Source organism: Zalophus californianus, chromosome 1 (genome assembly GCF_009762305.2).
Source record: "Zalophus californianus isolate mZalCal1 chromosome 1, mZalCal1.pri.v2, whole genome shotgun sequence".
Classification (NCBI taxonomy): Eukaryota; Metazoa; Chordata; class Mammalia; order Carnivora; family Otariidae; genus Zalophus; species Zalophus californianus.
Genome location: NC_045595.1, coordinates 1,710,110 through 1,737,383, shown reverse-complemented (window position 1 = coordinate 1,737,383; position 27,274 = coordinate 1,710,110). Strand labels below are relative to the sequence as shown.

The 27,274-nt window shown below is 59.2% G+C and overlaps 1 protein-coding gene across 3 annotated transcripts in view; it reads left to right on the top strand.

Annotated features, from left to right (window-relative positions):
- Positions 1 to 21,427, top strand: part of GNG7 (G protein subunit gamma 7) — a 120,400-nt gene extending 98,973 nt beyond the window's left edge. For all 3 annotated transcript variants that reach the window (XM_027582598.2, XM_027582599.2, XM_027582600.2), the window contains 2 exons: positions 15,082 to 15,200; positions 18,305 to 21,427. In XM_027582598.2, coding sequence (XP_027438399.1) covers positions 15,120 to 15,200; positions 18,305 to 18,430 — 207 coding nt within the window. In that variant the 5' untranslated portion in view covers positions 15,082 to 15,119 and the 3' untranslated portion in view covers positions 18,431 to 21,427. The remainder of the gene's footprint in view (positions 1 to 15,081; positions 15,201 to 18,304) is intronic.
- The last annotated feature ends 5,847 nt before the right edge of the window (positions 21,428 to 27,274 follow it).

The following is a 27,274-nucleotide window of genomic DNA, read 5'->3' as shown; positions in this document are numbered from 1 at the left end:
TCCTGCACAGAGAGTGCCAGAGTGAAGCTGGCCCCACCGTCCGGGGACCCTGTTCCGGCCTCGCCTTGGCCTGTGGGCCAGCTCTGCTCTGTGTGACAAACTGTCCCAAAGGAGTTGGCTCCCAGGTCAGGAGGTCAGAGGTCGGGCATGGCGTGGCTGGTTTCCCGGCTCAGGGTCCCACTAGGCCGAAGTCAGAATGTCTCCTCTGGAGCTTGAGGCCTCTGTGCCTGTTCAGATTGCTCCGGAATTCAGCCCCTTGCAACTGCAGGACGGGGGTCCCCACTTCCTTGCTGGCTGTCCCTAGCGGCCGCCCCCATTCCGTGCCCCAGCCCCCCACCCCCCCATCTTCAGAGCCGGCAGCAGGGATCTCTCTGCACCAAATCCCTTTCAAGCTTCAGATAGTTTCTCCTCCCTTTTAAGGGCTCCCCTGATTCGATCAGGCCCACCAAGGGCAATCTCCCCTTCTTAAAGGCGCTGCTACCACATGGCAGAGCCTTTCCCTGGAGTGAGATTGGGTCCTCTACTCGGGTCCCACCCACACTCAAGGCCAAGGGATCGTACGCAGTCACTGGGAGTCATCGTAGAGGGAAGCCCCCCACACGTCTTTCATCTCCAGCAGGCACACGGCCCCTGGCTCTGAGGAGTGCTGCCCTGGGGCTCCTGGATCCGGAGGCTGGGGCTCGTTGATGCTCCTGCCGCTTCGGGAAGACATTTCTGTGTGGGAGACACGGGATGGTTGAGCGGTGGGTTCCTGGAAGGACCGACTCCTAAGCCCCGCTCACCTTGTTTCAGGTGCCATCAGCACCTGGCCTTGCTTCCCCAGCATGGGAGTTAGCCTCGGGCCCGCCTCTGCAACCCTGGGCCTGGCGAGTTTGCACCTTGCAGAAGAGATGTGAGCGGGCCTCCCCAAGGGGCCCCAGGGCTGTCAGGGAACATTCAGAGCCTGGAATTGCCCACACGAGACCCCCCCCACAGCTGCCTCCCACTGGCCGGCCAGCTCCTTGTGCCCCGTGTCGGCCTCCCACTGGCTCTCAGAAGCCCGAGCCCCCTGGGTGCAGAAACACAGTTCCCCACAGCCCAGACCTCATCCTTGACCTCCCTCCTTTTAAACAGTGGGGTGGGGGGCACTGCCAGGAGGGGTCCTCAGCCGCACCACCTTCAGGCCACCAGAACCCAGGGCCCGCAAGCCGCTCCTCGAAGGCCCTTCCCTCCTGGCCGCTGCCCCGCCAGGCGCATTTTTCACATTCTTTTCCTGCTACGCATCCCAGCCCGCCAACTTTCAGAAGCCTCCACTGGCATGGCACTCTTCCTCTTCTGGTAAGGAGCCGGCCCAGGCCGCTGGGGTGCGGGCTCCTGGAGCGGGCCGGGAGTGGCGCCCTCCCCAGCTATGAGAGCTATGTGTGGAATTCGGAGGGATCGCGGGCATTTTTGTCTGGCTGTCATTGCTTCCTGTGAAGCTGGAAAACACCTCTGGGGGTGGAGTCGGCACCCCGGGGGGCGGAACAGAGAGGCTGCATCAGCTATGGGGGGGGGGGGGTTGGACAGCAGCCCGGGGCATGTGCTGGGAAGGCAGGGAGCAGACCTGCTTTAGCCCTGGGATCCCTGCAGGGCCCCGTCTGCACCTTGGCTTTGCATGCCACCATGCCAAGGTTGGGCCTGCGCACCCCCAGGGGGTCTCGGGTGTCTGCTTGCTGTGCATCCCCCTGTGGGCGGTCCAGATGCTGTCATGCTAAGCACCCTGGCGCGATGCAGCGTCTGTGACCTCTCAGAGCCCGCTACGTCTGGGCCTGAGCTGAGCCTGAGCGCCCGTTACTCCGTCCGACTCACTGAGACCCATCAGGAGGGCTAAGGAGACAGAAATATGATCCTGGGAAGCCCTCCCAGGGGGTCCTCCACGGGGTGCCGAGGCGACATGCCTTCCAGGGAACGCACCAGTTTCTCGGACTCACACAGGCCATGCTGCGGGAAGGTGGCAGGGAAGTGTGCTCTCGTCCGTGGGAAAACATTCCCAGGACTCGGAGTCCCGGCTTCGCCTACACGCTGCTGGACAGGAAGCACACAGCTAAGACATTTTGGCACTAACGCTCACTCGGGGTTCTCTCGGAGCCCCCAGTGCCCCAGGGCCCCCGATGTCTGCAGCGCTCCGCAGCACACACAGCGGCCAGGCCTTTCCCAACGGAAGAAGTGGTCCTGAGGCTCCTGGGACCAGTGTGGGTGTTGAGAACCCTGGAACCGTAGACCCTCAGACCCAGAAGCGCCGTAGGCCGCACTCCCTAAGCCCTCCGCCAAGTACACGGGCCGTGGAGGATACAGAGTCCACGCCAGCCCTGACCTCGAAGCTTGCCTCTGTCCACAGGGAATTGGCACGGAGGGGGACAGGGCAATGCGGCGGGATGTGGCCAGGCGGCCCCCAGGGCTCATCTCCCCATGAGTCCTGGTTTGGGAATTACATTCGAACCCTGGTCCGACCTCCACCAGCCACGTGGTCTCAGGAAGGTTATTAACATGCAAACATCTTTGAGCCTCAGTTTGCAAACGTGAAAATGGGCACAGTAAGTCCTTCGTGGTGCCGGACATCATGGTCCTGACGAATGGTAGGGACTGCTGGTACTCTTTACTGCCGTTTCTGCAAGTTGCTGGGGGGTGACTTTGAACAAACCTCTGCCTGTCTCCAGGCCTCTGATGCCTCATCCACAAGGTGAGGTCAGAATGACCAGAAAGCGCTCGGCTTCTGAGCAGCAAGAGAAGCTGGGGAACTCAGAGCCTTGGGAGGTGAGGGATACGCCCATGATCTTGGGAAGGCGATGGTTTCACAGGCATGCGTAAAGTCGTCCGACTGAGCTTCCTGTGTGCGTGGCTTGCACAGGATGAAGCTGCTGCACCATCTTTTTTATTTTTGTAAGATTTATTTATATATTTTGGGGAGGTATAGGGGCAGAGGGGGAGAGAGAGAGAGAATCCCAAGCAGACTCCCCGCTGAGCACAGAGCCCGCGGGGCTCGATCTCATGACCCTGACATCATGACCTGAGCCAAAACTGAGAGTCAAACACTTAACCGACTGTGCCCCCCAGACACCCCCCATCTTTACATTACCTATATAACAAACCAGATACTTCTCCAGCTCCATGTTTTACAGATGAGAAAGCCGGGGCTCAGAGAGCCAGGGCACGTGCCCAGGACTGGGTCTGCACGCCATCACCCAGCACCACACGCAGACTAGCCCTCCGTGTTCCTGCCCACCCACCAGAAACACGAATCTTCCACGTCATGCTCTAAGTCTGGCAAGCCGTTCGTTGGTTTTAGTTCTTATTGGGAAAACAGCACTGGCTTGGGTTTCAACAGCGGCAAGATGAGGTATTTCTTTTTCTTCCTTTTCTTGTAAAAAGCGTTTGCTTAAAAACGTTACTCCACACACATGATGGAATATCACTCAGCCACGAACAGGGGCAAGGCGCCCACACGCGCGGGCCCGGGGACGGACCCCAAGCCCACGACGCTCAGGGAGGGAACCAGACACAGAAGGCCACGCGGGGTGTGCGTCCACGTGGGTCACATGTCCTATTTCTCTAAAATTTCGCTTGGGGGTGGTTTTAAGCAGAGAAGTCATATGGTGAGATTTCTCCTAGAAAGGTGATTCAGGGGGCCACGGCAGAAAATATTTTGGAGAAAGACGTGGACCCCATGCCCAAGGCACTGGCAGCCCTTGGAAGAGGCAGGCGTCCAGGAGTACTGATCCCCTGGGCACGCACGGTGGGAACCCGTGCAGAGAGGCCCAGGATGGCCCGCTGCATTCCCTGGGGAGCACCCACACCCAGAGAGTGGGGTCAGATGGCGGAAGAAGAGAACTCAAGTCTCTTTAGCCCCTTCTAGGGGCACTGCTCCCATTCAGGAGGTTCCCACCTCCTGACGCTGTCCCTTTGGGACTTGGGATCTCTACATGAATTTGGGGGGACACATTCAGGCCACAGCAGCAGGAGAGATGCTGGCGGGAGAATTCCCAGCAGAGGACAGTGCGTGACAAGCTCGGACTTTGCACCTGATTCTGTGAGGGAGCAGGGCCCCCTCGCGGTTTCTGCATAAGGGAGGGTCAGGCTCCAGCTGTCCGAAGGACGGATGGAGGGAGCACAGGGGGCTGCTCAGGCCGCAGGCAGTGCCGGGGGTGCGGGGGCCCGGCGGGCAGAGAAGTCTCTGCGGACAGCCGGCCGTGGGTCTCTCGTTCTGGCCCTGGGCCAGATGCAGGTGCATATGTAGCTTTCAGGTGCTGACTTCGCTTCTCCTGCGTGTGAAGCCACACAATCCAGAGATGTCACTAGCAGCCTCCTGGAGCAGCACCCAGGGCTGCAGTCGCTGGGGTGCAATTACCAAAACAGCGTAACAAAAGGGAGCATCCTAAAATGTTTAAGGCGGGCGCCCAGAGCAGCTGTTGAAAAACTGGTTGGAGGTGAACAGCGAGCTGGTGACTGGTGACTGGGGTGCTGAGGCGCTTCCGGGGGCTTCCACTCCCTGTTGCGTTTACCATGAGAACTCTTGAGTGATTTTATCAAGTTCTGGCCCGGGTTTTTCACTCCTTCACACATTTCCTCCCTTCCGTCTGGGCTCAAGTTTCTCTAATACCCTCTTATTCTACCTTAACAAGGCGGGTCTGCTGAAGAGGCTGTCTGTTCCTGTTTGTCTGGAAATGTCTGTATTTCACCTTAAATCTGGAAGTCCGTTTTCACCAGGTCTAGAGTTTTCACTGAGTCCACCTGATGGTGGGTGCTTTTCCCTCCAGCAGCTTATGTTTGCTTGCTTTGTAATTAACCGATTTTATTAGGGTGTGATTCACGTCAGTGAAATGAACAGATCTTAAATATACAGCTGGATGAGTTTTGACAAACATACACCTGTGAACACCCAACACCTCCGTCAGGACATAAAACGTTTCTGCTGTCTGACTTCTTTTGCTGGACAAAATATTTTTGAGATTCACACGTGTGGCTCCTCTCCTCGGTAGGCTGTTCTTGTCATTGTGCCACCATATCTCATGGCATGAACTGGCGTAGTTTGTTTATTTGTTCTCCTGTTGGCAGCATTTGGGTTGCTTCCGGTTTTTGCTGTTATAAATAAAGACGTATGAACGTCTCGTACAAGTCCTTTCCTGGAAGTATGTTTTTGTTTATCTTGGGCAGGTCCCTAAGAGCAGAACTGCTGGGTCATAGGTTAGGTACGTGTTTAGCCTTTTAAGAAACTGCCAACCTGTTTTCCAGAGTGGTTGTACTGTTTTATGCTCCCTTCAGAAACGCGTGAAACTTCCAGCATTTTGACGCCATCCTCAGTATTTACAGTTGCCAGTCTTTTTCATTCTCGCGCCCATAGTGCTCACGAAGGAGCCTCCCATTACAGTTTTCCGTTTGTATCTCCCTGACAACTAATCAGGGAGCACCTTTTCCTGGGCTTATGACTAGTTCTCTGTCAGTGTCTAAGATGCTTATCCTGCCTGAGGTTCTAGGTGAATCTGTGGCTGAAAGTAGTATTTTGTTTCATCCTCAGTTTGTGGGAAACTATCTGTTGTTATCACTTCAGAGACGCTTCTGTTCCATCCCCCCTCTTCTCCTCCCAGATCTCCGGTCACACGGGCGTTACTCCTTTACTGCTTCCGTCTCTCACCTTCTGTTCCGTCTCTCCTTCCCCTCTGCGTCTCCGTGCTTTGTTCTGGATGTTTTCCCTGAACTGTCCTCCAGTTCACCAACTTTCCCCTTAATCGTCTTTAATAATACCATTCTCTCCGCGGAGTTCCCACGTTTTAGACGTGGGTGTTACACACACGTCCACTGGCCCTTTCTTCTGTAGTGTCCCATGCTGCGAAAACCCCAGTCTCACCTGCGTGTCTCCTTGAACATAATCAACACGATTATTTTAAAGTGTCTGTCAACTCCAGTGTCGGGAACCCCTGTGACTCTGTTCATCTTGCCCGTTATTCCTGCTGGTTTTTGTTTGTGGGGCCTTACCTCCTTGTCTGCCTGGTTATTGCTGGTTGTGTGCTCGATACTGTGCTTGCCGACCTGTCTGTGGGAATAATTGAGTCCTAAGATGATGTTGTTTTTCACCAGAGAGGGTGAAATTGTGCCTGGCATTTAGGGCTGCCCACAATCTAGGGTTGCCTCAGTCCAGTACCAGGGACTGGGTTTATTCGGCACTCTACGGCAGTCGCTTTAAGGGTTTACCTGTATCCGGCTTACCCCTATCCTTTTGTGTGTGTAATAAATGCAGGGACCACATAATTTTGTATGATTATTTGGGAAAATTCTCTCAGGTAATGTCACCTACGGTAAAAGTGACAGTAAAATTAAATTCCATCTAAAATACAGTCTAGGGGCGCCTGGGTGGCTCAGTCGGTTGGGCGTCTGCCTTCGGCTCAGGTCATGGTCCCGGGGTCCTGGGATCGAACCCCGCGTCGGGCTCCCTGCTCGGCGGGAAGCCTGCTTCTCCCTCTCCCACTCCCCCTGCTTGTGTTCCCTCTCTCGCTGTCTCTTTCTGTCAAATAAATAAATAAAATCTTTTTTAAAAAATACAGTCTAATCAGAAATTGCCATTCACTCAAATGCCCAAGAAAAACACACACAGTGCCTGCCTGTGTTGATACCACACCACCACATCTGAGTTTTTCTTATGCTTGGACTGCAGTGCTTTGTTCTCCCCGTTTGTACCAAGGGGGACTTTGCCCAGCACTCTCCCTTTGGAGGGCCCTGGATCTCAGTCTCCGTATCGCCAGCCTCGTAAGGCTGATGGAAGCACCACTCGGCCTCTTAGCAAACCTTCCGTCCTGGGAAAAACTTACCCCAAAAGCCAGACTCCTGGGCTTCTGTCCTCCCCCAGATGTTAGCTGTAAATTCTTCGCTAATAATCCTCCAGTGCCCTCCAGCAGATATGCCTGTGTTCTGTCCAGCTCTTCTGGTTGCCCTCAGCAGGAGAGCCTGTCCATGTTAGCGGGCCCACTGTGGTGTAAGCCAAAATCGGCAGATAGAGGTCTTTATTCAAAGTCCGAGGGACTTAGTCGGCGGAAGCCGCTAACGTGGATCATCTGGATCTTAGAACCACCCGGTGACAAACTGGGAACCCTTCTCAGCTTTTAGAACAGCCCTCTTATTTTCCAGTGGAGGAAGCTAAGACCCAGGTCAGGGCAGAGCTGGGACGTGAACCCACTTCCAGCCATGCCAGGTGCACCTTCAGGAGCCAGCGGCCACCTTTGTCCCTTGGAACGAGGTGCCCTGAAATTGATCCATTTCTCCCTGAGACCTGAAGCTCTGGGGGCTCTGCAGACCCTGCAGCTGAGGGTCCGCAGAGGCCGGAGTGCCTCTGATCACGCTCACACCTGTCCCACCCGGCCCCTGGGCATCTGAGGGGAGTGGCCACCACAGCGCAGCAGCTACGTGGGGAGCGCGATTTCTCAATAGCTTCCAGCAAACCGGCCCTTCCACCCTCGCTGGGCACAGAATGTGCAGGGCACCCTGTCTCTGGTTCCGTATCTCCAGCAGCTGTGTTTATGGTTAGCAGTTGCCACAGGTGCCTCAAAGAGGGCCTCCTCCGTGGCTGCCGGCCTCTGGGCACCCCTGTTCCTTGGCACTGGAACTTGGGGATCTGGAGGTTTGCCAGGCCTGGCCCAGGGAGTGCATGTCGCTCTGAGCACTGCAGAGTTCTCTGGAGCTCAGAGAGGGGAAGTAACTTTCCCGAAGCCACACAGCTTCGAGGTCTGTGCAGAATTTAGGCCTGCCACCTTCCACTCGGCTCCCCCTTCCACTTCTCCCCTCTCTAGCACCTGCAGCCTCATCCGCTTCGAAAGTGTGATGGGTTGAGTTCAAGGGGCAGCTCGCCTGTGTGACTTCCAGTCACGGAAGGTCGCTGGATGCTAAGAAAATTAAACCCTTTTTGAAACAAGCTTCTATTTTCATTTATTACCATTTCAGTTCCAAAAGAACTTTATGTTTTGCCCACATGAGCCTCTCTAAGCCACAGTTTCTTCTGATAAAGGACTTAGATTCTGCCCCCAGGGGACATGGGGCAGTGTCTGGGGACCTCTGTGGTTGTCATGACGGGGGCGCTCCTGGCACTGAGGGGGTGGGGCGGGGCAATGATCACAGAGAACAGTCTGGCCCCGGTGTCCAAGGTGCAGAGCGGGAAGAGACCCTGGCCTCCCCACTGTTGACCGAGCATGTTTAGGATTTGATAAACACAAGGGTTCAGCCACCTCATAGCTTTGCAGATGGGAGCCCAGACTTCCCGGCCAATGCTGCCTCCAATTCTGATCACACTTTTTCACCTGCATCTGCCCATCCATCTGCTCAGCAAGCATTTATGCCAAGCCTCATCCGCCCCGTGGGTCTCGCGGCAGTGTGGGGCAGGCCTGCAGGCAGGCGGCCCAGCTCCATGAGGAGCTCTGGAGGAAGGGGCTCGGCACTCGGTCAGGGATGGCCCCCAGACCCTCCTGGAGGGACGGGTAGGGACAGAAATCCATTCTGCACAGAAATGAGTCATGGGAGGGCTGGTGACACCTGAGCACGGCGTGGGCCAGCCTCCCCATCTCGGCTTCATGATGTCCCACAGTCACGTAGGAGGTCACCGTCGGGGGAAGCGTACGCGGGACTCTGTACTATGTTTGTAACTCCGTGTCTATGATTATTGCCAAGTACAGACTAGTGCTGTGAATTTGGAAACTATTTAACTTGTAAAGTTAAACATACACCTGCCTGAGTAGCTGGAAATCCCATGCCCAGTGTTCACCCAGGAGGATTGGGAACGTGGGCTCCCACAGATCCTGAGTGCAAGCACGCATAGGGGCATTCTTCACAATCACCAGTGACCCTGCTGTTGCCCAGTTGGCGAATGGGCCAACATACCACACTGTGTCCCTGGGTGGAATACTACACAGCCCCGAAAAGGAGCGGCGTGCCGGTGGGCCCCACAACAGGGCCTCGTGCTGAGGGAACAAAGCCAGGCCCGCACGGCGTGACTCTGTGTGCAGACCTCCCAGATCGGAGCTGCCAGGGCTGACTACAGAAGCAACAACACGGGCCGTGGCTTAGGGGGATGGGGTCTGGATCTGGAGGGTGGTGTCAGCTGCATGACAGGATGTGTTTGTACAACCTCATTGACTGTGTGCCCAAAAGGACAAATTTCACCGTATGCAAATTATACCTTAATGGGAAACATTTCATTGAAGGAAGTTATAAAAACCATCCCTAACAAAACTGTCACTTTGAGGGGCGCCTGGCTGGTTTGGTGGGTGAAGCATGTGACTCTTGATCTCAGGGCCATGAGTTCGAGCCCCACGTTGGGCGTAGGGCCTACTTAAAATTGTCACTTTGAGGTTCCTGTCTGCCTTTATATGTATATTTTAACACAGTGGTAGATGACCGAACGTTCGAACTTTGGAGCTTTGTTGGCCTCTCTTCTCACACGTGCCCCCTTGGTGCTCCGCCTTTTTATGAACCATTTATAACTGCTGCGTAATGTTCCACCTGGGAAATGTCCCGCTGAATTTGCCGGTCCCCCGTCGCAGAGCAAGACCTGTGGTTTGGTTCTGAGCTCTCGCTGTGACAAATAACGCAGTTGTAAACGCCTCTCCGTACACGGTTTCTTATTTCCTTTGATTTCCCCCCCCTTGGGATGAATGCCCAAGCAGAAGATTGGAAAGGACGCCCTTGGAGTCCTTGGTGTCCGGTTTAGGAGGCTGAGGCAGGGTTACAGGACCAGGGAGTGTGGAGCGAGTGTGTCAGGTGGTGCTCTTCCGCTCGCCTTCCCGGCACCGTGGGTAAGTGAAGGGACAGCTCGTGGTGCTGTCTTCCCACTTGCTGCCCTCCGTTGCTCGTGAGGCTATTCTGCTCACTTTATTTTTTACCAGTTAAAGTACTTCTTACCTGAATAGCTTCAGTGAGTCCTGCGCGGCCTCTCCGTTGGGCCCAGCCGAAATGTTGCTGACATGTCCAGGGGTCGCCCGTCAGCTTCTGTGTTGCCGTGGCCTTTCCTGGCTCGGTGGTCTTGGTTTCCAGGCTAATTAGCGTTTGTCGTGAAGTTCGACACCTTTACAGAAGATCAGAGCTGCCGATCTTCCCCGTTCATTCTGTTGCTTCAGTTGCTGGAACATCATAACTTCTCCGTGATTAAGTGTTCTGTACATCTTTACTGATTTATTTCTATTTTCTTCCTTATTCTGTGGCTCTTTATATGGAATCTCTTCGGGTGTGGAATAAAGGTCTGATCTAATCCAGTGGTTCTCACGCAGGGCAGCTCTGCCCCCCAGGGACGCCGGGCGATGTCTGGACGTCTGTGGCCATGAGGACTGGGGGTGCTCCTGGCACGGAGGGGTGGGCCAGGGACGCCGCTCAGCCCCCACAGCGCCCCCCAGAGAACGAGCCAGCCCTGTGTCAGCAGTGCCGGGCGGGAGAGACCCCATTCTGACCGTTTCCCCGTGTTGCCGCGTCCACAGCCCACCGTGGAAGACGTCCTGCCCCTCCCCGTGGTGTGTCTGACCCTGTGTGTGCTGGAGCCTCGTGTGTGAGGGCAGACCTGTTCCATCTGGGGGTGACTGCCCTCTCTTAATGATGACCACAGCCTCACAATGTACCACAGGGCGGGGGACCTCCATTGTCCTTGCCTGTCACACACACCCACGTGAGGATCTCGTGCAGGAGCCCCTTATGCTCGGCATGGCTTCCTGGCCCTTTACCCGGAGGCCAGGCGGAGGCGGGTGATGTCCCCCGAGCCGTGCCCCTTGGCGCCTCGGCAGCAGCAGGACCTGGAGTCAGGGCCGGGACAGACTGCCCCCGCCCGCTCCCTCCTGTCCCCCAGCTTGCCAAGGCTGTGCCGGGCTCCTGGGGCCGGTGAGGCTCTGCCGGGCCCAGCAGGTCTGGCCAGGTCGGGCGCCTGGCGCCATCACATGCTTCTTGTGGAGCAGCAACCAGTGAGGAATGTTCCCTAGGCTGACTCAGCGCCCCTGCCTGTTCTGCTGGAGCTGGCCTAATCCCGGGCCACGGCTGGGTCATGAGTCAGTGACTGGCTATGGCACCCATCGGCATGGGGCTTGAGTCTGCTGCATGCACTGCGGTGACGCAACCGGTGTCTGGTCCCAGCGTCTCAGCACGCTCACTCACACGCACGTCCGTGCACACGTCCGTGCACACGTATGCAGGTGTAATGCACACGTCTGTACACAGACACGCACGTGTGCACCCGCTCGCCCGCACACTCACATACCCACAGTCACACACACATGTTCACACACATGCACATAAGTACACACACACTCATGTGCATGCACACACACCCCCCATGCAGCCATCCCTGGCCGTCCTCTGGGGCTGGGGTGATAACCCGGCCCAGAGGGAGCCTTTGGGGACATTGTGCCTGGAACAGGAAGCCAGCCACACTTAGGGGCTTCGTGCTTCGGAGGGAGGCCACAGTTGGGGGTGGCCCCAGGGGGGCAGGGGTCCTAGGGTCCCGGTGGACACTTCTGAGTGTGGATGCCAGGCAGGACTCCCTGGCCTTCCAAGGAAAACAGGCCATGGGGCCAGCCCGTTTGTTCTCCGTACGCATCTATATTTAGCGCTGAGTAATTTAGGTATTTGTAAGCCCAACCAAGGGCAGTTTTCCCTGAGTTGGATGTTTTGTGGCTGCTTTGAAGCACTCTGCTGAATCAGAGCCCTCTGGAAACCCACACGTGGGCTCTGTGCTCCCAGAACAGACACACTCAGGCCTTTTCTGACCCAAAAGGGGGCTGGATGTCTGCCGGAAGGGACAGGGAGCCAGGCCGTGTGGAATGATCTTTTTTCTGAGACTTTTATGGAGGTCACTTTAGATTCACATGCAGTTAAAATAAATCAGAGAGAAAGTCCATGTATCATTCGCTCTGTGTCCGCCACACACCTACCTTGTTCTGTTGCTGTGGTCTCGCGTGTGTGCGTGTGCGTGTGTGTGTGTGCATGTGCGTGTGTGTGATTCAGTGCAAGGTTATCGCACGTGCAGGGGCGTGAACCCACTGCCCCCCCCAAGGTAGTCCATGTTTCCAGCGCCACAAGGAGCCCCCTCCTGCCCAGGCCTACCCGCCTCCACCCCCAGAACAGGGAATCCATCCTCCACCCCGACAAGCCTCTCATCTCAGAAATGTTCTATAAATGGAAATGCACGTCTCGTAACCTTTGGGGATTGGCTTTTTTCACTCAACATAACTGCCTGGAGATGCACCCAAGGTGGTGTGTGTATCAATGGCCCATTTTTATTATTATTATTATTGCTAAGTAGAAAATGTTTTGAAAATCTGAAATCTGGGGCGCCTGGCTGGCTCAGTCGGAAGAGCATGTGACCCTTGATCTCGGGGTCATGAGTTCGAACCCCACACTGGGTGTAGAGATCACTTAAGTAAATAATTAAAACTGAAAGGAAGGAAGGAAAGAAGGGAGGGAGGGAAGGAGGCAGGAAGGAAGGGAGGGAGGGAGGCAGGCAGGCTGAAACCTTTACTTTTGTGCAGCTCCTGGGTCTGGTGACCCCCGAGCGGACAGTGCCCACTGCATCGTGACAGAGCACAGGGTGCTGCGCGTCACCCGGCTAAGCATCTTCCCAGACTCCTGACCTTGGGCTCTGTGTCGGCACGGACGCCCGAGCGGGTCCTCCTGGGAGCTTCCTCAGCCTGGACGCTGAAGACACCCGGGCAGGTCGTCCTCTGGGGGGTCCCGGGCACGGTGGGGGCTGAGCAGCACCCTGGCCCGCACCCCTCGGTACCGGGAGCTCCCCTGGTCGTGGTGACCACAGACGTCCCAGACATGGCCCGGCGTCCTTGGGGGGCGCGAACAGCCGTTAGCAGCGCTATGCTCCCTAAACAAAGGCTGTGGGGAAAGTAGGATTTTCACGGCCTTCAGGAACAGGAAGATCTGTGCACAGCTGAATTGTAAAAACACATTAACAGCACTCATACACCGCTGGTGTGAATGTAAGTGGCGCCGCCGCTCTGGAAAGCAGCTTGGCATCTTCTCTGAGAATTGAACACGCAGTTACATCTTCGGCGTTTATCTCGGAGAAATAAAGCCTTGTGTTTGCTTTGCACAAGAGTCTGCACACGATTTGTGGCGGCGGTGACCGTGACGGCCAAAAACGGGAATCCGGCCAGATTCACCCTCCGCAGGGGACCGCCGCTCGGCAGGGAGCTAGCCATGCGCGCGGCAGCCTGGGTGCGTCTCCAGAGGACCGGGCCCCGCGGGGGGAAGCCAGCCCGCAACCGTACAGCCGCACAGTTCCACTTACACACCGGTCCTGAAATGACGGAAGTTTGGAGAAGGAAACCACATCGGGGGTCGCCGGGGCTGAGGGCGGGTTGGGGCAGGAGAGACACCCCATGTCCTCTGTGCCTGTCGGGGACCTCCCAGCTGTGATGCCGACTGCGGTTCTGCAAGACGTCTTCGTGGGGGAAAGCGGGCAAGGGGCTCACAGGCTCTGTCATTTCCTCCAACTGCATGGGAATCAACAGGCATCTCAAAAATTTAAAGTTTTTAAAAAACAAATCAATAAAAATATGTGGGAAAGAAAATAGGTCACCCTCAAACACTAGCAAAGCTGGGATCATTGGTGCGGTAAAGGATTGGTCTTCTCGCTGGGCGAGCAGGTGGGGAGGCCCTCTGACCCGCCCTGAACCGCTAAGGCGTGACACCCACTTCCTGAAGGTGTGGGGGGCGCGAGCAGACCGCTGGGTGCTATCTGGTCACTGAAGCAGCAAGTACCCCCCCACACACACACTGAGCAGCAGTCCTCGGAGAATTCGTGGAAGGGCTACTCGGGGTTCAGGAAGAGGGTTTATCTGCAATCATTACCTGCCCTGAGTGGGTTGCTCGGAGCACTCCACCCACACTCAAGGAAAGCGTAGCGGGGTGAATAGTGTCCCCCCCAAATTCATGTCCACCAGAACCTCAGAATGGGACCTTAACTGCAAATAGGGTCTTTACAGATGCAAGTAGTTAGGAAGAGCGGTGGTCATGGATGAGGGTGTCCTTATAAGAAGGCCCTGTGAGGACCAGGCAGAGATCGAGTGATGTGGCCACACCAGCTGCTGGAGGAGGGAGGAAGGACCCTCCCTGGGCCGTCACAGGGGGAGCCCGGCCCTGCGCACCCCTGGATCTCAGACCTCTGACCTCCAGAATGTGGGACAACAAATTCCTGCTGTGTTCAGCACCCGGGTCTGTGGTCATTTGTCCCGACCGCTCCAACACATCAGAAAGCTCTGGAAAACCCTGCAAAACCAAGCGGGCTCCTTTTTCCAACTGGTGACATAAATCCCCCCCCCCCCCCCCCATCCCCAGAAGCCTCTCCCGTGCCAGAAGTAAGAGCCAGCACCGCTGCCCGGGCAGCCTGCTGTGGGGGCCCAGGTCACAGCCGGGCCTGGGGTGGGAAGTCGGAGGCAGGCACCCCCACGGACAGGAACCAGGGGCTTCCCCCTGCGCTCAGCCGCGTTTAGCGGGGTGTTCTCAGGGCAGTACCCGGCACGTGGTGGGCCATCCTCCAGGGCAAATGAGCACACGGATGAAGGAAGGGAGGCCAGACCCAGGACCCACAGCACACAGTGCCTCCCGGGTGGCCTGCCGTGGTCCAGAGCCAGGGTCTAACCCAGACAACTCTGCCCCAGGGGACTCGGGCCATGTCTGGACACATCTGTGGCCGTCACAACTGGGACATCCTGGCATCGAAGAGTGGAGGCCAGGGATGTGCCCAGGACGCCCCCAGACAGGGAGCCTGCCCAGGGTCAGTGGTGCTGGGGGGCACGGAGCAGGGCAGGGATCAGAGAAAGTGCCCCATGAGTGCCTCGTTCTGAGTCATCCCTGCGTCGGTGCTGTGGTTTGGTGAACTGTCCTGAAAGGCTTGGTGGTCACATCTGGGGAGCACTTACCCCCCACCAGCACCGGGGGGACCGTGGGAGGCGGCTCGGCTGGGCCTCCCACCGCCCCCACCTCGACCCCGGGCACATGAGTGCCGGGGCTCAGGTGGAGGCTTCTGGGAGGGGCGTCCTCCGGCCGCAGGGCCGGGGCTTCACGAGCCAGCTCACACCCTTCTGCTTCCCCCCACAGCTCTCTGGACAACAGGGGCCCAGAGCTGATGGCAGACAATGTCAGCCACTAACAACATAGCCCAGGCCCGGAAGCTGGTGGAGCAGCTCCGCATCGAAGCCGGCATAGAGCGCATCAAGGTGAGCTGTGCGGGCCGGCCGAGTAGGGAGGAGACCCCTTGCACGGGAGGCCTGCCCCATAGCAGGGGCTGCATTCCAGCTGTGCCCCTTGCTGTGCGACCTTGGGCCACTCCCTAACCTCTCTGAGCCTCCGTTGCCTCAACGGAGAGACCCAGCTGATACAAAACCTGTCGTGGGCTATTGTGACCACCCGTGTGCCCCAGCTTTGTCACTGCGATGGGAACAGAGGAGGGCCGAGCCCACCCCCAGCCCTCGGGGTCCTCCCGCTGCTCAGCGGGGCTCCGTCTGGCCCCCAGACAGATGCAGACAGAAGTTAGAGATGTGGTCCAGAGAAGGGAGGACCCAGGGCTCCCTGCCGGCTACTTTCTTCACTTCTGCATTGTTTGGATTTTTTGAAATAAGTGTGTTTGCTTTTTATGCTAAAAAAAGAAAAAGGACAAGCCGTTCCTGCTCACAGACACTTAACCCATCAGGGACCAGAGACCCAAAACAAAGCTAGTGCCTGGCTGGGCCATCAGCTCTACAGACTTGGTCTTCCTGAAAAGGGCCAGTGGCCCAGCTGTGGCTCCCTTGTGAGGAAGGTACGAACACCTTGTCATCACACCCGTGTCCTCCTGGCGAAGGACGTCGAGGCACCTCCAGCCAGTGGTCTCCCGCCACGGGCCCCAGCCAGCCGGCGGCCAGGGGTCTCCCTAGAGAAGACCCGGGGGGTTTCCACGTCTGCCCTGGCCCCGCTCCAGCTGCCCCTGGGACCAGTCAGGGCTCTGCAGAAAAGCAGAGCCGGGAGGACGTGTGTAGAGAGAGCCAGAGGTATTTTAAGGAACTGGCTCACAGACCATGGGGGCTGACAAGTCCGAAATCCACAGGGCAGACTGGAGACCCAGGCCAGGGTTGACGCTGCAGCTCGAGTCCCCAAGGCCCCCTGGAGGCAGACTTCCTCTCCTCTGAAGGCCTTCAACTGATGGCATGTGGCCTACCCACATTTAGAGGGTCGGCTCTCTGCTCCACATCAACCCATTTAAATGTTAATCTCATATAAGAATGACCTTCCCAGTGACATCTAGACTGGTGTTTGGCCAAATATTTGGGCACCATGACCTGGCCAAGTGGACATATAAAATCAAACACCCACCTTGTGGAGTTGTTCAGACTGATCTTCTGAGCACCTGCCACTCCACGGTCCCTGCTGGGTGCGGGAATTCACCAGCAGGGGCGGCCCAGCGCCCGGACAGACTGACACCTGACTGACAGCCCTGCAGTGGACAGAGTGGGAAGCAGTGTGTCTCCAGCCCAGCAGGCGGGTAGGAGGGCTCCTGCAGCCCCCCAGGTGGGCGGGGGGGCGGCTCCCGCGAGGTGTCTGAATGTTCCAGAACCCCGAGCATTCAAAGCATTCCTTCGGGCTGAAGAAAGAGAAAGGCTTGAAGGCCTCAGTTGACGTGGTTTGACTTTAGGGAGCCGGTTTGGCCCCAGCCCCGGCGGAGAGCATGATTCATCCCGGCCCCCGTTTGATGTGCTGGAGGAGTCCCGCCACCCCTTTGAACGTCGTAGGGAGGAGGGGAGCGGGACGGGACCCACCCTCCCCACTCCAGTCCCGCCTGAGGCTTTTTGTCCCCAAGCCGAAGACGACGACCAGAACCACAAACATCGGCACATCTGAAAAGCCAGCAGGGCCAGGGCCTGGCAAGCAGCAGCAAGGCGGGCATGGGGGGGCCCGGCCTCTGGGCGGAGCCCTCCTGTTGACGCGGGGGGCGTGAGCGGGGGACCACATGCCCGAGCCACCGCGTCAGTTATTTCCAGGGTCCGGAGGCTATTTTTGTCGTTTTGGAGGGTTGCTTTCCAAATACAACTCTAGAAACCAACGGGCTCAGCCAGTGCGGCCCTGGGAGCGGCCAAGTGCTCAGGACAGTGGCAATTGTCAGTGTCTGTGGGTAGGAGTGTCCCCAGGATGAACCCAGAGGCCAGCCTGCAGACTGGGCAGCACTGGGGACAAGGTCAGGCGGCCTTGGCTGTCAGGGGTGCAGGGCTGCAGACCACAGAGCCCAGGGGAATTCGCAGCCCTCCCTGTCCTACCCTCTCGCGCCCACTCGGCCGCTCCTCTCGTCGCCTCACAGGTGGGGAAGCAGGGGGCCGAGCTCCTCTGACAGTTCCCGCCGCAGGGAGGAGACCCAGGTGCCCCTGAACCCAAGCGCCCAGCCCTCAGCCCGGCCCTGGGGAAGTGGAGTGAGATGGTGCCCACCACACCCCCAGATGTGCACCCTGGAGGGTGGGGTGCAGGGCTGGGCCATACCCCTGCTATGATGAAGCACCCCCTCTCCCCCCCCGTGAGCTTTCCCAGGGGCTGAGTGGCTCCTCCCTGCATCTCCCCCTCCTCTCCTGGGGACCCTGATGCAGGTAGCCCCAGGTGTCTGCCCCCTCGCCCACGTCACTGGCCCCGGCCGGCTCAGGGGCCCAGCGAAGAAATGCACGGGAGCTTGTGTGGGGCCCCTCCGACGTTCGGACGGTTCTTCCTGTGCCCTCCTGTCTTGGGGTGGGAATGGAGTCTTGGTCTGAATCCTAAAGAGGGCTCCATCTCTCCCTTTTGTCTAAAATCTGGGTAACTCCTGCTGAAGGAGACTCAGTCCCTTCTTTAACCTTCTTTAAATTGTGGTAAAACACACCTAACATAAAACTTAGCAGCATGATAGCACCTTGGTGTTGTGCAACCACTGCCTCTATCTGGTTCCGAAACATTCCATCAGCCCGAAAGGAGCCTGTCCCCATCAGCAGTCACCTCCCCCTCCCCCCCAGCCCCGGCCCCCACGAGCCCCCTTCCCGTCCGCGGATGGGCCCGTTCTGGACGTGTCACCCACGTGGACGCACACCCCGTGGGGCCTTCTGTGTCTGGCTCCCTCCCTGAGCGTCGTGGGCTCGGGGTCCGTCCCCGGGGCCCGCGCGTGTGGGCGCCTCTCCTGCTCACGGCCCGATCACATTCCCATGCGCGGGGGACACGTCTGGTGTCTCCATCCCGGTGGGTGCACACGGGGTTGCTCCCGCCTTGGCTGCAGGGGACGTGCGCGTGGCAGCCCGTCTGATCTCTCCTCTCTCGTCCTTGTGCCCGCACGCAGGTGTCCAAAGCCTCGTCAGAACTCATGAGCTACTGTGAGCAGCACGCCCGGAACGACCCCCTGCTGGTGGGAGTCCCCGCCTCTGAGAACCCCTTTAAGGACAAGAAGCCTTGTACCATTCTGTAGCTGTGTTTTCTGTGCGTCCCCCGCTCTGTCTCCCCCAGCTAGGGCATCACCCACTACGCAGTCAAGCAGAACATCTCAAGTCCCAAAACGTTCAGTTCCCAAAGAAAGGCGAACAGCCACCACCATGGATGGGGTGAAGTGTGTCCTCCAGGTTTAGGTGGATTTTCGAGCCCCAACAGCGGCGTCCCCTCCGGGCCCGGCCGGAAGACACCGGGGGGGTGCCGGGCCGCTTCCCATCAGGAGTAGCAGCAATGCCCAAGTGATGCGCTCACGGCTTCCGGAAGCTCTCGGCTGCCGTCGGGGTAGTGGGCCAGAGCTGGCCGGGCCGGGCCTGCTGCCGGAAGGAGGCGGGGTGACGTGGCCGCTGCCCCGGGCGTCCGGGCGGGTGGCAAGCCTCACACCATTGGCCGTCTGTGGAAAGACTGGGGCCGGGCCCATGCTGCCGTGCGTTTACTGTCTCTTCTCTCCTGAGCCGACTAGAATTGGGGGGTGCGGGGAGGGTCCAGCGGACCGTTTCGGAAACATGTCTCCTCCTTGCTTAAGCCGCTGTTACTCCACACGGCGGAGCCCAGAGCTCGGTGGCTGAGCCCACAGCTGCACGTCGTGTGGAATGCACCCACGGAGGTTAGGGGCCGGGAGGGGGGCTCTGCCTGGGCAGCGCGGCCCGCATGGCCACGCGTCACCCAGCAGGCGCGCCACAGCCCCCTGCCCTTCCCTGGGAGCCACCCCTGACGGAGGCAGATTCCCCGCAGCCTGCCCTGCCCGCGGGCACGGCCAGCTGGGTGCCGGCCTGTCGTGAGCACGAGCGGCCGTGTGGGCGGTTCGGCGCTGTGGTCGTACTGGGCTCTTCTGGGCGGTTGTGTTGAGTCTTGTTTTGTTTTCCACTTTTGCGCATCGCCGTGGCCATTTTGCAAGCAGGAGTGCGGCCTGCGAGGCCCCTGCCTCGCGGGTCAGAAGGCGTCAAGTTCCCGGAAGCAGCTGCAGGGCCTCCGCGGGTGAGAGGCCTAACCCACTCGCACTTCCCTCCCGTGGCTTTTCTTTAATCGCTTGGCCCCTGTGACGACCTGCACAGCTAAACGAGCAGGAGGTAGAGGGAGGGCCCGCACACCTGTCCCCCACCCGCCCCACCCCTGCCCCGCGCCCCTGCGTCCTCCCCCAGGAGGAGGGGCCGGGGCCTCGTGCCAACCCCCCATCTTACAGCCAGGGGCCGGGACCTCGTGCCAAACCCCCCCCCCCCGGCCCCGAGCCCTGCGAGTGCCAAGGCCCAGATCGCACCAGCGCTAAGGTTTGGGGATGGGGGGGATGTGTCCCCATGCGGCAGGTGACGTCCCCGTGTGGCTGGCTCCCCCAGGGCGCAGGCTGTAGGGTCCAGCCTTGCTCCCCGGCTCCCAGCTCTCTCCGGCCGGTCCGGGAGCACCAGGGGCTTTGGGGAGCCAGCTTCTCCAAACCTGCGTTGGACGGGGGAGCCACGAGGGCCCAATGTCCTGGCCCACCTTTCACTGGGCGGGAACCAGCCTCTCACTGTCCCCAGCCGACAGCAAGACAGAACAAAAGCTGTTTGCAGGGGGGAGGCCAGGGCACGGCGGGGTCCGCCCTGAGACTCGGGAGGCTGTCGGCAGAGCAAAGCCGGTCCGGGCCACTTCTGTGAAGAAGCCTTAATCCCTGGAGCCCATCCTTCCCCCTGCAACCCCCCCCCCCCGGGCTGGTCCTCGGGCCGCAGGTCCCCAGCGAGGACGGGGGGGCCCTGGTCTCGGTCCCCCCCTGCCCTGCCGGCTGTGCCACGCCCAGCCCCACCATGTGTCCCCACCCCCACCCCCCAAGAGCCCAGCTCAGGGCAGTGCGGTTCAACGGAGTCGGGCAGCCCCGTGGCCCGCTCTGGGCCCAGCCGGCGGCGCGCCCCCCCCCCCCCCAAGCCCTGAAGTGAACTCGAACTCAAGTCAGAGTCCCGGGGGCCGAGGGGTGTGGGTAAACTAGGCTTAGAGAGGGTGAGGATGGGCGCGCCTCCACCCCAAAGCCACACCTGCCCGCTGCCTCCCCTAGGGGCCGCCAGGGCCCTCGACCCCCGGGAGGCGGCCGTCAGCAGAAGCTCCACCGTGGGTGTCTTTCTAGCTGAGGAAGAAACGCTCCTTTTTTCCTTCTAGAGTAAGTGTCCGTGTCCGTAGTGTAGACCCCGAGCACCCGTGCTTTCCCTGTGCGCATCCCGCATGAAAACCTTGTGTGCACGGTGTGTGCAGGAGCTGATGGAGGCGGCAGCGCGGGCCTGGGGGAAACCCGCGTCTCTCGGCCACCCTCGTGGCGGGGGAACATGAAGGGCACCGCCCCCAAAACACAGAGTCTGGGTGTCCCCAGGGGGCTGGCAGCCGGGGCGCCTCCCCTCCCCTCCCCCACTCCAGGAAGGAGCTAGAATGTGCACCCCTCCCCTCAGGTGACCCCCAGGCCAAGAATAAAGTGACTGGGGGGTGACCTCTGGCCTGGTGGATGTGAACCGCGGGCGGCGGAAGGTGCTGCCCTTCTTCCTGTGACTCCGGCCACCGTGTCCGGGCGCTGGGCCTCCAGGCAGCTCATCCATCTCTGCACGGCCAGGGCCCCCACCGAGCTCCGGGGCAGGAAAGGCTGTCCACCCCGCCCCGAGGGCAAGGGACCAGGGGCCAGTTTCCGGGCCAAGGTGAGGCCACCAAAGGTCGCTCTGGTCCTCCAAGAACACTTACAAAAAGCCAGCCTGCCACGGAGCCTCCAGAAAAGCCATAGGTCGGACACTCCGCCCTCTTCCTTCTCTGTCCGTGGAAACCATTGCCAAACATTGCAAAGACCCGCTCCGGTTCGCAGAAGCCAGCCGTGGTCCTAGCAGGTTCTACCCCATCTCCGTTTGGATGTTCAGTGGCTTTTATTTCTGTTTTAAAAAAAAAAAAAAAAAAAAATCCAGGTGTGCCACACCCACTTTCTTGCAGTGTTTTAATATTGTGTGGAATTGTTAATACAGAGTGACTAATCCCCGCACAAAGGCTCCCTGGTCCTCTCTCTGTGCCCACCGCCTGCAGGGGGTGGGGTTGGGCGGGAAGGTGGGCTGGGCGCCGGGGTTGACGGGCTGCCCCCCCACGCATGTGCACGCGCCCCTTGCTGCTGGGAGGGGGCTCCACAGACGGAACGTGGCTTCAGGCAGCCCCACACAGCGGCCCTCAGCTTCTGCGGGCTTTCCAGTTTGCAGTTAGGAAACCTCCGGGAGGGACGCCTGGGTGGCTCAATTGGTGAAGCGTCTGCCTTCGGCTCAGGTCATGATTCCGGGGTCCTGGGATCGAGCCCCGAGTCAGCTCCTTGCTCAGTGGGGAGCCTGCTTCTCTCTCTGCCTCTGCCTCTCCCCCTGCTTATGCTCGCTTGCTCTCTCAAATAAATTCAAAAAGAAAACTTTGGGCTGCGCTGTGTGAGGGTCAGCGCGCCTGAGCCCCGTGCCCCACGGTTCAGGATTGCCTCCGTCTGGCACGGCCCACGGGAAAGTGCCCAGCTCTCAGGGCTTAGAGCGCCTGGGGCCTGGTACCCCCTGCCGTCCAGTCATCCAGGGGCCACCAGAGACCCCAGGGGAGATGCCCAGTGAGTCATGGTCCCGACTCAGACCAGACTGTGGAGAGAGTTCAACTTTAATAACAAATCTGTCCATGAGAGATTCTGACCTCCCAGCAGAGAACTTTGTGTAAAACATTTATAGATTCAGCTACATAAAAAGTATCCTCTTTTTATCAAAAAGCATAAGGTCAGAAGTCAATTCAAAAACCCAAACATAGAATTACCACCTGATGCAGCAGCAACCCCGCGTCTGGGTGTGCACACAGCAGAGCAGAAAGCAGGGGCTGGAACACACCCGCATGTGCACATGGCTGCACGATTCACAACACCCAGAAGGGTCCATTAGCAGATGAGGGATACACGGCGCGGTCCGTCCCCACGCGGGAACACGCTCCAGCCTCAGGAAGGAAGGGACCCCGACACCTGCCACGACTCGGAGGGACCCCGAGGACACCGGGCTCAGAGAGAGGAGCCAGACCCAGAAGGACACATCCCGCAGGAGGACCCCGCTCCCAGGAGGTCGCAGAGGAAGTCCCGTCCACAGAAACAGAGAGGAGAGGGTGGGAGCCGGGGCTGGGGCAGGGGGTGGGGGAGTCGTGCTTCGTGGGGACAGAGTCTCCGTGTGGGAAGATGGAACGTTCTGGAGACGGAGGGTGGGGCTGGCTGCAGGACCGGGTGAGTGTGCTTCATGCCGCTGAGCTGTGTGCTTAGAGACGGTTACGATGGTGAATTTTGTGTGCATTTTATGAATTGTGCATTGTGCATTTTAGCACAAAAAGAAAAAACACACACACCCGAGCGGCTGAAAGGTGAGGCAGGCGTTGCCGAGGATGCGGAGTGGCCTGGCCCCTACCGAGCGGCTGCTGACCATGACAGGCTAGGGCCACCCCGGGGAGAGGCCTGGCGGCTCTGCTCCTTCACCCGAGAGGAATCAAACCCGCGTCACAAAAGCTCTCGGGAGGAATGTTCAGAGCAGCTTTTCTCATAATGCCCCAAACCTGGAAGCATCCCAGGTGCTCACCAACAGGTGGATGGATAAGCACACGGGATCCATTCGAGCAGGAATCCCGCTCAGCAGGTGAGGGCTCTGCTGCACCCCCCCCCCCAGTGCAGTGACCTGGCGGACTCTCCCGGAGCCCCAAGTACCCAAGGGGCTGGCGGCTTGCTTCCCGGACACGACGTCATCCAGCGGGCAGGTCTGGGTACAGGCTGTGAGGTCAAGAGCGTGACCCCCAAGGACGTCCACACCTCCTCCCCAGAGCCTGTGGCTGCATCACCTCCCGTGGAGTCAGGAATCTCGCAGGGGCGCAGAGTTAAATACCTGCAGATGGGGGGGCGGCTGGACTCCCCGGGGGGTACAGCGGCTTCACAAGCCCTCAAGAGCCACGCCCCTGAAGCGCGAGGGGCAGGAATTAGGTGGCAGAGGCCAGTGGGAGAAGGTCTGCGCGGGGATCCCAGGCCTGGGGTTCTGGAAGAGGCACCCCCAGGAGACCGCGAACAGATCAGGGGCCGGGGAAGGGCGAAGGACGAGGGGCTGGGCACACGGGAGACTTTAGGGCAGTGACCGCGGCCCCGCAGGATGCGGTCCTGGTGGATACACGACAGGATACATTTGCCAAACCACACCATGCTCGCCCCCCAAAGCCAAGCGGGGCGCGAAGCGGGGGCTGCGCCCCACGCAGAGCTGGCATAGCGGGGAGGCAGGGGTGCCCCCAAGTCAGGCACACTTTGTCTCCCCAGTCCAGAGGCCCAGCGGGCATTGCGCCCCCAAAAAGGTGGAAGGTGGGACAGACACCACACCTGAGCCCCACCGAGGGCGCAGGCCCCATGCCATGGGCGCCTGGTCTTCAAGGAGGCGGGCGGGCCCCACCCCACCCTGCGGGCCCGCAAACCCCCTAGGTCTCGGTGGGGCGGGTAGGGGAGAGTAAGGCAGTTCTTGAAGAGAAAGCCACGCCATTCTGACCCGCAAGCGCTGGGAGGGTGGGCGCTTCCCCCCGCGCGGGGCACCGGAGGGGTCCCCTGCACCCGCCAGCACGGGCACCCCAGGCCCCTTCCCGTTTCCCGGGCCTCAGGCTTGCACACTCCCACCCAGGGGCCCCTGGTTCCCAGAGAGAGTGGGTGCCGCAGCTTTGGGGGGCTGCTGGGGCGAAGGACCAGGAACCGCGTGGCTCGCAGCCACAGGATTTATGCTGTCGCCCTCGGGAGGCTCCGGGGGAGGACCCTCCCCGCCTCCTGCAGCTCCGGTGGCTCCCGGGGGTCCTCGGCGCCCCTTGGCTGGGAGCATCGTCTCATGTCTCTGCCTCGTTGCCACCAGGCCCTTCTGTGTCTCCCAGTGCCCGTGCTCTTCCTGTAGGGACCCCAGCCCCTGGATGCAGCTTCCCCCAAGCATGACCTCATCCTAACGAACATCATCTGCAAAGACCCCATCTCCAAGGACCGTCACATTGCAAGGTTCCAGGTGGACGAGAATTTGGGGAGGGTACACGGGTCAACCCAGTGCAACAGATTTCTTCCAGATGATTGCATTTGGCTGTGGAGACAACTCCGTGCGCTCCCACCAAACACACTTCACTGATTCACTTACCGCAGGCCCATCAAACCTCGGCGCGGCCCGGGGCATAGAGGAGGCCGACAGACCCAATGGTCATCACCCCACAAAGGAGGGGCGGGCCTCCAGCGGGGGGCGGGGCAGCAGGTCCGGAAAGGCTTGGGAGAGGAGCTCCAGCTAGGCTAGTGTAGTGGGTTGAATTGTGTCCCCCCGCCAAAATCTATGTTCAAGTCCCACCCCCCACGCCCCCCCCCACCTGTGAATGCGCCCTTATTTGGAAATAGGGAATTTGCAGGTGAGCCTGCACTGGGTTGGAGTGGGCCCTACATCCAATGACTGGGGTCCGTGCAACAGAAAGGAGGGTGTGTCCCGAGCCGCATGGAGACCAGCGGGAGTGGCTGGAGCTGGACAGAGTCAGAGCCAGAAAACCAGTGCCGTCCACAGAGGCAGCAGACAAATTCACAACGATGCTCAGTGGGGTCACCACACACACACCGGTACCATTTCCAGCCCATGAGGGAAGACATGGCAAATTCTGAGTCACGAAGCCTCTCAGTGGGACCAGCTGCATAATTTTCAGGGCCCCTTGTTCAAAATAAAGAATTTCAAGATGGTAACAGTAGAGCATTGGACCACGCACCAGCGCTCCCCAGCTCGGACCCCAGGGAGGGTGCAGCCCCCGGGCATGGCCAGCCCCCCTCCCAGCCCCGGAGCTCCGAAGAGCCTTCGTCCAGAACAAGGGAGCCTCGAACCCTCCCTGCATCCGCAACCAACTTCTGGAGAAATGCAGTGCAAAAAATACTCAGTGGCCTTGATTCTACTTCACAAAACCTCTGCTCAAGAGAAAAAAAAAAAATCCTATGTCCCTTTCAAATCCAACGGACTGCATTTTATTTATGAAATTAAGAGGCTAATCTTGAACTCGGGATCACATTTTGAGGATGTCTGTGTGCATCTCCGAAACTGACCTCAGAGCTTCTTCTGGGCTTTGATGCTTTCCCCAAAATCAGGTGTAAGGGGGAGGCACAGACGGACAGGGTTGAAAGACCACCGTCACTTTGCAAATAGCGACTGTATGGTTTCGTCTACGATTCCTTTATCCTGTTTCGGTATTTCCTCCTCTTCTTCTTTTAAATTTTATTTATTGACTTTAAGTCATCTCTATGCCCAGTGTGGGCTCGAACTCATGACCCCGAGATCCAGAGTTGCACCCCCCTTCTTCTTCTTTTAAATATATTTTTTAAAAACTTCAACAAGAGGAAACACCCCAGCCTCCCTGTGACCTTTAGTAAGTCACTCTAACAACCAGCACTTAATTTCAGAGTTGAAAGCAAGGCCAAAAGCATCATATGAGACCTTCAGGGAGGTTCTTTGTAATCGCCAAAGGCTCCACGCCCCTGGAAGACAAAGCTCTCACACCAGTGACGTCACATCAAAATATCGGAAGTGAGAACTGCAGGAGCCGTGAGGGCCCTGAAGCGGTTCCGGAACGTTCCTTCATTTCTGTGACTTCCAGTTCCTTGCTCTGCAAAAGGCAGCGTGGGACGCAAATGCACCGGCGCAGTCGCCCCTGCGGACCCCAGGCTGGGTCACTGGGAAGTGGACTGCACTGTGCTCGGGAGCTTTTCTGGAGATCGGAGCGTCAGGGGGGGGCCTCGCGCTGCCCCAGCCTCTCAGAACCGTCACTGGTCGGGTCCCCATCTCCATCGGGACCTGCCGTGGCCCTAGGCGGCCTGGGGACTGCCGTGACCGTGGGCGGGGCGGCTGTGAGCAGGGCTGGCGGCCTGGGGGCGGCGGCGGTCCCTGCCAACATGCCCTGGACTCCGGCCTGGGCTGTGGACCGGTGGCTCCGCACCCAGCAGCCCGGTCCATCTCCCCTCGTCCTATTTAACCCCTTCCCGGGTACACCTTTGCCACCAACAGAAACGTCCGGAAACTCCCAGGAGAGGGGGACGAGCACCACGCGGGCTTCCCACTGCACACATCTTGTTCCTAACCATCAGACCTTTGTTTCCGTCCTGAAGAAAGGGTGGAGCTGGGGTTGTGACCACCCTAGCCCTGACCCGCCAGCCTGCCCACCCTCCCGCCCCCATGAGGTTCGTCGGGGGCGGGGGCCAGGACGCAGCCTCCCCTTCCCCCAGAGATCCAAAGAGATTTGGGGGAACCCGGCAGGAGGGGCCTGGGACGCAGCAGCGAGGGCTCCGGCTGGGCTCCCCCTGGGTGGCCAGGTCAGGCCCCGCGCTCCTGCCCCTGCCGGGCAGAAGCCAGCTCGGGGCTCGTGGGGGGGCTCGCGGTGGGGGGGGGATGCCCAAGGCCTCGCTAGCCGGCCGGCTCTAGGAATGCCGCACCCTTTCTGGCCAGCATGTATCCATCCCTCTGGGAAGAACTCCAAGCCCACGGTTGAGAAAGACATTTTTCCTCCGGTCAGAACACAGTCCGTCGGCCCACACGGAAGAGGACAGGGCGGGTGAGGAGGAGCCGGGGCCAGCTAGCAGGTGTCGGGGGCCCCGCCAGCCCCCCCATCCCTCCTGCACCCACGGTTCCCACAGCAGGTCTCAACGATGCGTCCTTCCTCCACTCTTCTGTGAGCAGGAAAGTGGGTAGTCCCCGCCGAAGCAGCATGCGGATTCTGGAGCAAGTAGCAGGGACATGCCCCCCTCTCCAGGCTCCCGTCCCAGGTAAGAGATCGGCTTTAGGCAGGAGAAGGTGGGTTCCTACTCTAGAGAACACCCCAGAAA